The sequence below is a fragment of the Macaca mulatta genome, chromosome 15 (genome assembly GCF_049350105.2).
Source record: "Macaca mulatta isolate MMU2019108-1 chromosome 15, T2T-MMU8v2.0, whole genome shotgun sequence".
In the NCBI taxonomy this organism is placed as follows: Eukaryota; Metazoa; Chordata; class Mammalia; order Primates; family Cercopithecidae; genus Macaca; species Macaca mulatta.
Genome location: NC_133420.1, coordinates 125,106,203 through 125,118,777, shown reverse-complemented (window position 1 = coordinate 125,118,777; position 12,575 = coordinate 125,106,203). Strand labels below are relative to the sequence as shown.

Below are 12,575 nucleotides of genomic sequence, written 5' to 3'. Positions count from 1 at the left end.
TGCGAGCCTTGCTCAAGTCCAGCCGCCTCCAGGGAGGACTAATGTCCACGAGACGCGGGGGGTGAGGGCGGTGCTGGCCGCACCTCTGGTCCTGGGGCCGCAGGAGCCGTGCGAGGAGGCCGCCTTCCACTGCTGCCTGCGCCGGGACGGGTTGCTGCAGGGGTGCAGCTGCAGGAGCTCCGCGCCTGCTGCTTCTCCGACGCCAGGGCGCCACCAGGATGGCAGGTGCAGGAGGCTGCGGCTGTGGGCAGATGCGGCTTCCAGCCCCAGGTCCCGGCGGCCCCTGGCTTCCCAGCCCGCTGTCCTGTGGGCAAGAAGATGAAGAAAGCCACCCCATCAGCAGGCCCCGCCTGGCAGCACAGCCGGACAAGGCAACCCGAAGTTCATCCTCTCTGAGGTGACTTCATGCGGGCAGCGGACCCGCGCCCAGGATGCTGGGGAGCCCTGTGCGCCGGAGGCCGGCCCCTGGGGCCCAGAGGCGTCACAGGGCGAGAAGGCACCCGCCTCCCAGCGATTTCACCCTCCGGCCCGCCCGGCCCGCGAGGTGTCCCAGAGGCTGCGGACAAGCCAGGCATTCTGCTCGGCGGCGGCTGCACAGGGGCGAGAACTGAGAACCCCCGATCAACCCCAATCGGGGTGACTGCCAAGTGCCCATGCCAGCGACCCCGATCTCCCTCCTGTGGAGGAGTGGGGCGGGAGGCATGGCCGGGGGCCTCAGGCTGGGCGCGCTGGCGATCCCGAGGCAGACCAGGTCATGCACCTCCAGCCCGCCTGGGCACCCAAGCTGCAGCCGGCTTCTGTGTGCAGGCAGCAGCTTCCAGGCAATCCCCGAGCCCGCCCGCACTCCCCGTATCTCAGAACCGGGGCCAGACGTCCCAGTGGCTGCGGCCAAGCCAGGCGGTCTGCCCTGCGGCGGCAGCACAGGGGCGGGAACCGGCCCTCAGCCCCATCTCCGGTGGCTGCAGAGGGCCCCCGGCTAGAGGTCCCGAGCTCCGGCAGAGCAGGAGCCGGCGGGGGCAGGGCCTGGCGGGCTCTCAGGCCAGGTGCACTCGCGATCCAGAGGCCGCCCAGGCCATGCTCCACCACCTGGACGCCCAAGGTGCAGGCGCCCTCTACCTGCTGGCGACAGCTGCCTGGCAACTCCCAAGCTGGTTGGCGCTCCCAGCCTCGCAGAACCGGGGCTAGATGTCGCCTTGTCTGCTGCCAAGTCAGGCGGTTTGCCCGGCGGCCGCTGCACCAGGGCGGGAATCGGATCCCAGCCCCATCCCTGGTGGCTGCGGAGGGCTCCTGTCAGCAGCCCGCATCTCTCTTCGGGGGAGGAGCGGGACAGGAGTCACGGCCAGCGGGCCCTCAGGCCCGACGGGCTTCGCGCCTGCGATTCCGGGACGTCCAGCGCGAGCCTAGGAGAACCCGCAAGCCAGCGGCGCCTGCGCTCAAGCTGCAGCCGCCCCCTTCCGGTCACGCGGACTTGGGAGAGGCTTCCGGAGTCCCGGCGGGCGCTGAGCTGCAGGCGCGCGCGTAACGCTTGGCGGGACTCACTCGGTCTGAGAGGTCTGAACGCTGAACTGCAGGCACGCACCTAACGGCTTCGTGGGGCTCACTCGGTCTGAGAGGTGGGAGCGCTGAGCGGCAGGCGCCCGCCTAACGGCTTCGCGGGGCTCGCTCGGTGTGAGAGGTCGGAGCGCTGAGCTGCAGGCACGCGCCTAACGGCTTCGCGGGGCTCGCTCGGTGTGAGAGGTCGGAGCGCTGAGCTGCAGGCGCGCGCCTAACGGCTTCGCGGGGCTCGCTCGGTCTGAGAGGTCGGAGCGCTGAGCTGCAGGCGCGCGCCTAACCGCTTCGCGGGGCTCACTCGGTCTGAGAGGTCGGAGGCTGCGAGTGTCGCTGCTGAAGGCTGTGGTGGACCGGGCTGGATCGCGGATTCTGAGCTACATCGCGGGTTTGGGGGTGGATCTTGGATTTGGGGGTGGATCGCGGGTTTGGGGGTGGATCTTGGATTTGCGGGTGGATCGCAGGTTGGTGGGGGGATCGCGGATTTGGGACTGGGTGGGGGTGGAAAGGCCACGAGGGGCCGCGGCGGCTCAGGAGCGGGTTGTGGGCGTCTGAGAAGTCGCCACCATGAGGAAGCTCTTCAGCTTCGGGAGACGCCTGGGCCAGGCGCTCCTGAGCTCCAGGGACAAAGAGTACGCGGGTCCCGGGTACCACACCCTGGACTGGGAACTGCGGAAGATCCACAGGGCGGCCATCAAGGGCGACGCCGCGGAGGTGGAGCGCTGCCTGAAGCGCAGATTCTGGGACGTGGACGCCCGCGACAGAAAGGACAGGTAGCGGGGGCTCAGCCCGCGGTGGGAGGGGGGCCCCAGGCCTGGTTTCACCGCAGCCCCTGAGGCGGGGGCCTTGGAGGGCTCCGGCACCCTCGGAGCCGAGGAGCCAAACGGAGCCTCAGCTGCTTTCCATCGCTGGCAATTCCCGCCTGTAGTGCTTGGTGGAGAATTTGAGTGATTTAACTCACGAAGTTAAGCATATACACGTTTAAAACATGGGTCATATACATGATAGGGAGATGCCTAATGAGAACTCATTCCCATGTCAAAAATACCAGGAGCCATTTTCAGTAGGCGAAGAGTTCTCAGATAAAACCCTGTGTCGGTTTCACATCCGTGGGGTCATATACATGATAGGGAGATGCCTAATGAGAACTCATTCGCATGTCAGAAATACCAGGAGCCATTTTCAGTAGGCGAAGAGTTCTCAGATAAAACCCTGTGTCGGTTTCACATCCGAATCCACCTAGGTAGATAGGTTCTTTATTGCGGCTTCTTAGAGGGACACTTGGAAGTGGGACGTGGGTTCCTTGAATGGGAAGACTCAGTTTTCTCAAAATGTGAGCTCTTTCTATGTTTATCAGTTTTACATAAACCGAATGAAAATATCGAGGTTTTATGATTTGTGCATGACATTTGCTGTCTGTCTTACTATTGTGATGACTTTTAAAAATGTTTATAATGGAGTGAAAAGACTTGCTCCTCTAGATACCAAAATGTGCTATTAATTCCCACAATTAATTATTTACTAATAGCTGTAAACACAAATAAATGGAACAGAATAGGAAATCCAAAAACTCTGAAATATATGCAAGATACATGCATAGGGATTGATAATGGTAACCTTTCAGATGAGTAGGAAAGGATGAGTTATTAATAATATGCCTGCTGTGTGAAGAAAACTAATGAAACTTTATGTCACAAAAATGAGTTCCTGATGGAATTTAGACTGAAATTTTTACATACGCAAAATGAGAAAAGTACCAAAACAAAACACAAAGACTTATTTATACAGGTACATTTTATGTTAACAAAGGCCTTCCTAAGAATGACCTCGCGAGCAGGCATTCTGAAAGTTGATTTAGCAAACTAAAAATTAAAATCCCCTGTGTATCAGAAAAAAATTAACAAAAGATAACACACTTGAAAAAATTTACTGTATATATTTTTACTAATATATAAAAATATATATTCAACTGAAAAGTGTATCTTCATCCTACAGGGAATTTATTCTTTATAATATGATATTTAATGATTATATATAAAACATTTACTGATTATATATATAACAAATTGTATATATTACTAATATAATATGTTATATATATAGATCAGTTATATATATACAGATAAAAAAACACATCTTTATTTTACAGGGAATTCTTTCCAATCAAATCCACAAGAAAAGAACTCTAAAAGTGAGCAAAGTACCTTTTTGCAGATCCACAAGTTACTTATGTACATAGGAAAAAATCCTTAGTGTTTCTCATAAGAGAATTTAAGTTGAAAGAGGAATGCGACTGTTTTCTATCCACAATGTTTGTGAGAATAAAGAGCAGTGGTACTTATACTGCTGCTTGAAGTTTAAGTTGCTGATGACTTTTCAAGTGGTAATTTGGAGATAATTACCACATTTTAAAAATGTATATGCCTTTTACCCATCAATTCCATTGCATTAAAATACCTTTAGAAAATAGAGATACATGCACTTTGTTTTTCTCAGCATTTATATTAAGAACCGATAGAGGCCGGGCGCGGTGGCTCAAGCCTGTAATCCCAGCACTTTGGGAGGCCGAGACGGGCGGATCACGAGGTCAGGAGATCGAGACCATCCTGGGTAACACAGTGAAACCCCGTCTCTACTAAAAAAAAAATACAAAAACTTAGCCGGGCGAGGTGGCAGGCGCCTGTAGTCCCAGCTACTCGGGAGGCTGAGGCAGGAAAATGGCGTGAACCCGGGAGGCGGAGCTTGCAGTGAGCTGAGATCCGGCCACTGCACTCCAGCCTGGGTGACAGAGCGAGACTCCGTCTCAAAAAAAAAAAAAAAGAACCGATAGAATGGATATGTGGCCATTGAAGGTGGCAGTAGGTCGAGAAGTATGTTGATGTGTGAAGATGTATTTTGTTATAGCCAGTGAGGAAAAAAAAATCAGTTTGCTTGCACATACACACAAACATACTATGGTCTTGTGTTAGCCAAAATTATGTACAAAATAGGATAAAATTTGTAACTTCTGAGCATTTGTATTTTAAAGTCTTTTGTTCCTTTTTCTTACCTTTGATTTCTGAAGTGAGCATTTATGAAACTTCTAGTAAAAATTTATTATTAATGGAATAATATTTGGGAAGAGAGAAATATGAATCTTGTATAGATAAAAATAATTTCTCACTATTTTATATTATTATTGAGAGTTATCTTGTTTGAACTTTTAGCTTCAGAAATAAAAAGGGAATCTTTTTATCTGTGCTTGCAGATTTTATTATGTATATATTTTTTATGTATATTTTTATGTATATATGTTTTTCTTATGTATAGATTCATTACATATGTGCATATGCAAACAATGATAGATTAATCATTTCATTATAGTTGTAGTCTTATAAAAATAACAAACAGCAAATATTATTACTATCACGAAAATATTGGTTTATAGAAGTTGTATTTAAAAATACTGGGATCCCCAACTGTATTCTGTCAATCCATTTATTCATCAAACATAACCTGAAAACCTGTTATGTAGCAGACATTTTGCACTATCTCTCAGGACCCTTCCATACTTAAAACCTTTATGTTTACCTGTTCTACCTGAGCAAGATGAGAGATTTAAAATGGGAATAGTAGGACTTAATCTCACTGAAGCTTTTCCTCCCACCTTTCAAGCAAAAGCATTTCTGAAGGTAGAAAACAGTAAGAGATAACCTTTAACTGCCCTTTTGAAAATTTATCAGTCTTAAATTCTATTATTAATAATTGGAAAGTCTGATTTGCATATATTCTGTAAATCTAAGTGTTGACTAAAATGAGCCATACCTGTTCATCTCAATCATTAGTTTTCTTTAGCTTCATGTTTTTAAAAATCAAAGTAAGAAGTAATTTGTTTAAAAAGTATGTTGTTACTTCAGTGATCGTTCCCCATGGTACTTTTAGGAATTAAAATGTATTTAAGTGTCAATTAGATGCCTAGAACTGCCCTAGACCTGCTGTGTATACCGTATTCTACTTAATGTAAGGCCTCATGGATTGTGTAATACCTTACTATTTTCTATATTAATAAGATGATTTTTTAAATGCTACCAATTATAAAAAATTATGAATTATAAATGCCATTCCAATATCAGATATGCTAAAATGTGACCTAACCTTTAAATCATCCTGCAGAATAGCAATAATTATATCATTTTACTTAATTAAAATGTTTTTGTTAAGTAGTAGTAATAGTAATAATTATAACATCTGGCTGGGTGCGTGGCTCACACCTGTCATTCCAGAACTTTGAAAGCCTGAGGTGGGAAGTTCCCATGATGCCAGGAGTTTGAGACCAGACTGGGCAACAAAGTGACATTCCTACTCTACACAAAATTTTTAAAAATTTGCTGATTATGCTGGTGCGCTCCTGTGGTCCCAGCTACTCAGGAGGCTAGGGCAGGAGGATTGCTTGAGCCTACGAATTTCAGGCTGCAGTGAGGCATAAATACACCATTGCACTCCAGCCTGGACAACAGGGCAAGACCCTGTCTCAACAAACAAAAATCTAACAGTTATTGAGTTGTTGCTTGTTCTGGAAATGGTTCTAAATGCTTTACATAGATTTTCATTTAAGCATCATAATGGTGTCCTGTGAGCTAGCTACTGTTGTCATCTTTATTTTATTAATGTGGAAATTGAGGCACAGAAAGGTTAAGCAATAGCTGGTATGTGACCGAGTTCAAAGTAGAACTCAAGCCCTAGTTGAACTGAATCCAAGCACCAAGCTCATTCTATCCAAATAGGCTGCTGTTTCATTAAGGTAGGGAGCAGTAAGAGCTAATAAATATTGTACTTTCTTCAAAAGAAAATTATTTGTTTTGAAGGCAGAGGAATAACTGCCATTCATTGTTTACAATTACATGAACCATTGTAGGTTTTGAGATATTGCACTACAATTTCCTGAAATCTCCTCTTACTCTCCTAGGACTGTTCTACATTTGGCCTGTGCCCATGGCCGTGTGGAAGTGGTCACTCTCTTGCTGAGCAGAAGTTGCCAGATCGACATCTGTGACAGACTAAACAGGACACCGTTAATGAAGGTATATAGTAGCCAACTCTTTCAGCATGAAATGAATTTGATTTAAATACATAGAGTTAAAATTAATTTATCTCATTTAAATATAACTAGTTGGTGAAACCTGTGGAATATGTATTTTGAATTCTTAGAATTTATAGTCTAATTTTTTACCTAACACGAATAGGCTGTACATTGCCAGGAAGAGGCTTGTGCAATTATTCTCCTGGAACATGGCGCCAATCCAAACATTAAGGATATCTACGGCAACACTGCTCTCCATTATGCTGTGTATAATAAGGGGACTTCACTGGCAGAGAAACTGCTTTCCCACCATGCAAATATTGAAGCACTAAATGAGGTATAGATCGATCAACTTTCTTTTCAAAATGTTTGTTTTAACATTGACATAGGTAAGAGTCAGTTTTTCATATTTGGAACTCAAGTGTTTCTGAATAAAAATATTTTGAAATAATTGTCTAAAATTTTATTTTAAATATTGATAGTTTTAAAGAAGCATTAGAGGGCACAGCTTTTTTAGTGCACTTATGGGAAATATTTGTGAATTTGTTAAGGTAAAACTTCTTTTCAAATATTTGTTTCCTACCCCAGGTATATATATTTTTTTCTAATTAGTATTTTAAAAATCACAGGAAAAAAATTACCCTGGAAACAGGTTTTATCTTAAAACTGAAAACTAAAGCAACTTACAATAAATGTAAATCTTGCTGCTGCTGACAGTTTTCTAAAAAAAAGGATGTATCTTTCATTGGTAAGGTTTAAGAGGGAAAAATGGGAAGGGAAAAGGGGAGCAATCAAAAACATGCAGGTCACTTGGAAATTAGGTAATGAGGGAAAATGCCAAGAAGAGGTTTTGTTTTTCAGTTTGTTGTTTTCCCAGTTGATGTATTGAGACAAAGTGCTCTTCAGCTTTGGGGTAATCATTTTTGGTTTGGTAAATAGAGTGATTGAAACTTGCCTAAAGATTAATTTTTAGAGGACTCTGAGGAAACCAGATTGGCAGTGAGTAGATGGTGATGAGGTGAGAAACACTTCAGCAAAGGGTGGAACAAATTAGTAACTGACTTATTACCCATCCTGGCAGAAACAGTCACTTAGATAAGAGTCTAAACTCTCAAATCTAGAATATCTTGGTGGGAAGGTGGGAGATAAGGAACTTATAAATAGCAAAATCAACTGGGATTTTGAGTTTACTTGTCCCTGTTATACCCACACCCAGGAAAATTAACTGGAGTTTTAATAAAAAACTCTATCTCATACTCTTCTCTTTCTGGCCACATCCCAACTGATAAAGGATACTGGCCATGTGGGTGAGAGATGAAACGGAAGTGATTGTCTGCTGCAGTAATTCTCAGCTAGAATTGTGCATTACAGTGACCTGGGGAAATTTTGTCAAAAATCTACAGGTGTAGGCTTTCCCCTGATGTTTTTGATGTAATAGATCTAATAAGTTCTGAACATGTATGGTTAATAATATTTTCTTGAAGTCATACACAATGACATGTACCTGCAGTCCCAGCTACTTAGGAGGCTGAGGTGGGAGGATTGCTTCAGCCCAGGAGTTTGAGTCCAGCCTAGTAATTTTTGTTTGTTTGTTTTGAGACAGAGTCTCACCTTGTTGCCCAGGCTGGAGTGCAGTGGCATGATCTCCCCTCAATGCAAGCTCCACCTCCCAGGTTCACACCATTCTCCTGCCTCAGCCTCCCAAGTAGCTGGGACTACAGGTGCCCGCCACCATACCCGGCTAATTTTTTGTATTTTTAGTAGAGTCAGGGTTTTACCATGTTAGCCAGGATGGTCTGGATCTCCTGACCTCGTGATCCGCCTGCCCCTTAGAATTTATAGTCTAATTTTTTTATCTTACACGAATAGGCTGTACATTGCCAGGAAGAGGCTTGTGCAATTATTCTCCTGTAACATGGCGCCAATCCAAAAATCTTGTCTCTTACAACAAGAGCAAAAACAAATACCTCAGCATTCAAATACACTCCTGATGAAGAAGCACAGAATAGATAAGTGCAGTATATAAATTCCCATATCTCAAAGACATAAGAAATCTCTAAAAGAGTTGGCATTTGATAGGTGCTACTTTCTTCAAAGGTCTCCTTTCCAATAACATTAGCCTGACTTATCTGTCTTTCTCTACGTTTGTGACTGGGAAGTGAAAGGAAATATCATTGGCAACAGCTCTCAGCTTACAGAATAACACTCTTTCCTTCCCACCATGAATCATTCACTGCTATTCAGAGAGTCTTCAGCAATTTGCTTGTGGGTAATCTTTCAATAAGTAGAGGCTGACCCTTTCACAATTTCATGTTCCTCTGTCACCATTCTAGTGATTATGTGTCAACAAATGTTCATTACAAGTGAGATTTTCTCAATTAGGTTAGTAGCAAATCCTGAACCTTTTTTTTTTTTCAGTTGAAGTTGTGTTAGGGACTATCTCAGTGTGTCTGTTAAGTTTATAGAGCTTTGGCATAATCAGGATGTCAGTTTTAAACACTGAAATCCTTGAAGTCAGTGAGAATACAATAGAAATTCTTTTAATAATTTAGTTTCCGCAGTCCTATGAACTAATTATCTATTTGGTTAACAATCTGGGAAAATGATATACACATAGATTGCAAATGAATAAATGTTGGGAAAATTCTTGAGGTGGGTATTATGAGTCTTAACAGCAATTTTTATTATGTATATTTCAGGGCCTGAGTTTTTTTATTAAACATATGATACTAGAGAAGGAAAAAGTTCCACATGCAAATACTTAGTTTATACACAATTTAGTAACACATTCATAGCAAATATAAAAACACAAGGGTTATAGTCTACATGTGGCACATAGATTTGTTCTTTGCCTCTTTAAATTGAGTCAACATGTAAAATTTAGTAGACTTATGCAGAAATCTGGACCTCAGGCTTAAGAATCAAATCTAGTGTCCCCTGAACTGCATCAGTGCTTAGTCTGCTGTGCAGAGGTTGCCCTGTGTAGGAGGCACATATTCTCCAGTTTGCTACTGAGCCCACCTGAGTACTTCACTTACTTAGGTAACCTCCTTCATCCTTACAAGTATTTGAGTTTACAACTCCTTTTTTATAGTATATTTTCATAAAGATATCAAGTTTTTCAAGACAGCATATATTGGTTCATAATATATAGTCTATAGTTTATATAAATCCCTCAATTATAGAGTTGGATTTTAGAATTCAGAAGTTTAACTCTTTTTTTATATCTATACCACAAATAGTCATCTTCTCATAAGAATGCCTAGAAGCCTTTTTTAGGTTATGCCTGCTGAGAAGTGGATAGATTATGAATATTGCAGACATTATATCTTTATTCTCAGCAATGTCCCTTAAAAATGCAAGTGACGACTGGGCATGGTGGCTCACACCTGTAATCCCAGCACTTTGGGAGGCCGAGGCAGGCAGATCACGAGGTCAGGAGATCCAGACCATCCTGGCTAACATGGTGAAACCCTGTCTCTACTAAAAATACAAAAAATTAGCTGGCAACTATAGTCCCAGCTACTTGGGAGGCTGAGGCAGGAGAATGGCGTGAACCCAGGAGGCAGAGCTTGCATTGAGGGGAGATCATGCCACCACTGCACTGCAGCCTGAGCGACAGGGTGAGACTCTGTCTCAAAACAAACAACAAAAAAGCAAGTAACTTACTGGCTTTTGTTATGCTAGAAATAAGCCCTATACATCAATATTAGAACTTTTATTGAGAAGCCATTGTATTTTTATTTCTGATTTATATTTTGCCTAAAGTAAAAAAATAATGTTAAATAGCAATTTAAATGGAAACCAATACAAATGGATTTAAAAAGTATAGTTGCATTAGCATCCCAGGATTATCATTATAATTGAGAATAAAATTTCTTACTGAGCTTTGCTTTTTAATATTTATTTTCAAAAATTTTTAACTGGTCTGTATTACACAGAACATACTGAACTTTCTAAGTTAAGATAAAAATCTATCCTCTTGTATTAGGAAAAATCCCATGCACTATTTAATAGTAAGGAAAATAAGTGCATTTGAAGCCAATCTCTCTTAATTCAGAGCTCATTTCTTTAGTAGCCCCTTTGCATCAGGAGTGCCTGACATTGACATCCTGACACCATTGATGCAAGTGAATCAAGTAAGTTTGTACCACCCAGAGGAAACCTACATTTGTATTGCAAAGCTCTGACAACTGTGTCCCTGAAACTCTAGTTCCTAAAGTGTTAATGTTTGCCACAAAAAGTATTGTCAAATTGAGATTAGGCAAAGTTCAAGGGATTTCTAGATTTTTGGCCATGTAATACAGTTTTGTAATACTTCTCAAATGCAGATGATCATGGAACCTTTTCGTTGGGGTACAGTTCTTCTGGTAAAACAAATATTCTTTGAAATGTAGTTTAAGAAACACTGCTCTAGAGATAATTTAAATCATTAATTTATTTTAAAAACTTAAAGCATTTGCTACTATGTCTTAGGTTTTAGGGTTATAGAGAAAAAAGATACAGCCCTTGCCCTCAAGAAGCTCTTGGTTTCAGTGGGAAACAATGAAATAATTACAATATACTGTGCTAAATGCTGAGATAGAAGCAAGGATTTTTGGGACTGGTAAATAAAGTGAGTTTTGGAGATGACCGAAGTTAACGTGGGGAGGCAGAGGAGGGGTGTTTGCAAGGCAGTGTGTGGGAAAGCACAGAGGAGTGAAAAGGAAGGGACTGCTTTGCATTTACTTTCTTTCTATATTGTAAGTTTAAGTTCATAGCATCTTATAGAAGATTTTTAGTTCAGTTGAGAAATATGTAATTTTGTGAATTATAAATTGATTTTGCTTTCTTACAGGAGGGAAACACTCCACTTTTGTTTGCTATAAATTCTAGGAGACAGCAAATGGTGGAATTTTTATTGAAGAACCAGGCAAATATACATGCCGTTGACAATTTCAGAAGGTGCAATAGTTTTTGTGTTTTTTTGTTGTTTTTTGTTTATTTCCTAAAAACCTGAGTGTTCTGGAGTGGTAACTCAAGTGAGAAATGTTAATAAGATTCACTTATAATTATTGACATATAGTAAAAAATAATACAAATAATCAGTTAGGTAGAAAAGCAGTTATTTGGACTGAGCAACATCAAAAACAGTATATAGTAGGATTCATCTTTTCTTATAGACTGTTATTTGTAATCTGATGTTTTTGGTCCTGTAATCATAATAACTAAAGGGGTTTTGTATTTTCTTAATTTTATAAAGCATAGACTTTAACTTTCAGTTTACAACAACTACTATCACTATTATTGTTGTTGTTGCTGTTGTTTTCAGCCTGCAGATAGCTCTTACATGTTTGATCCCTAGCTGACTTTGAGTTACAATATATCAGACTAGGAAAGCAATGGGGAAATCTTCATCTAAATCTTTGCCTACTTTAGATAAGTGACCTTAGCACAGTTTCTTGGCCATCAAAGGATTATAAATTAAGAGCTTGTATTATGTCATATCCCAGTGGGACAAGAAGCTTCCTTGTTGTCCCTGCCTTCTAGCCTTGGTGGTAATTTACCAAGATGAACACTTGAGCACCCAAGATGCTTATACACATAAGCTAGTACATGTAAATGGTTATTATGTCTATCCTGAGAGGCAAGATATGAAATCGGTAAAGTGTATCCAATTTGCTAATTAAATATCTTTATTAAAGTTCTTGAGTGCTGTTATTTCTTTGTTATTTTAGAACAGCCCTCATGCTTGCTGTGCAGCATAGCTCATCAAGTATCGTCAGCCTCCTCCTTCAGCAAAATATAAATATCTTTTCTCAAGACATGTTTGGCCAAACTGCTGAGGATTATGCTGTTTGTTGTGATTTGAGAAGGTATATGCTTATATTAGGTTAATACTACATTAAGGTTTAAAATAATTACAAATATTGCATCTTATACATTAGGTGAGAGTTCATAGTTTGGTTGAAGTAGTTTGGAATGGCAA

At 42.1% G+C, this 12,575-nt stretch overlaps 1 protein-coding gene and 1 pseudogene across 26 annotated transcripts in view; both read left to right on the top strand.

Moving 5' to 3' along the window:
- Nucleotides 1-405: 405 nt before the first annotated feature.
- Nucleotides 406-1,731, top strand: LOC114672652 (uncharacterized; annotated as a pseudogene). Its single transcript, XR_013404975.1, has one exon. The product of XR_013404975.1 is annotated as an uncharacterized LOC114672652 (transcript).
- Nucleotides 1,482-12,575, top strand: part of LOC711523 (ankyrin repeat domain-containing protein 18A) — an 82,721-nt gene continuing 71,627 nt past the window's right edge. For 10 of the 25 annotated variants that reach the window (XM_077966452.1, XM_077966451.1, XM_077966460.1 and 7 more), the window contains exons 1-5: nucleotides 1,482-2,321; nucleotides 6,494-6,608; nucleotides 6,771-6,944; nucleotides 11,445-11,551; nucleotides 12,325-12,462. In XM_077966452.1, the coding sequence (XP_077822578.1) occupies nucleotides 2,116-2,321; nucleotides 6,494-6,608; nucleotides 6,771-6,944; nucleotides 11,445-11,551; nucleotides 12,325-12,462 (740 nt within the window). In that variant the 5' untranslated portion in view covers nucleotides 1,482-2,115. The remainder of the gene's footprint in view (nucleotides 2,322-6,493; nucleotides 6,609-6,770; nucleotides 6,945-11,444; nucleotides 11,552-12,324; nucleotides 12,463-12,575) is intronic. The other 15 variants (XM_077966466.1, XM_077966465.1, XM_077966464.1 and 12 more) reach the window with 3 other exon arrangements.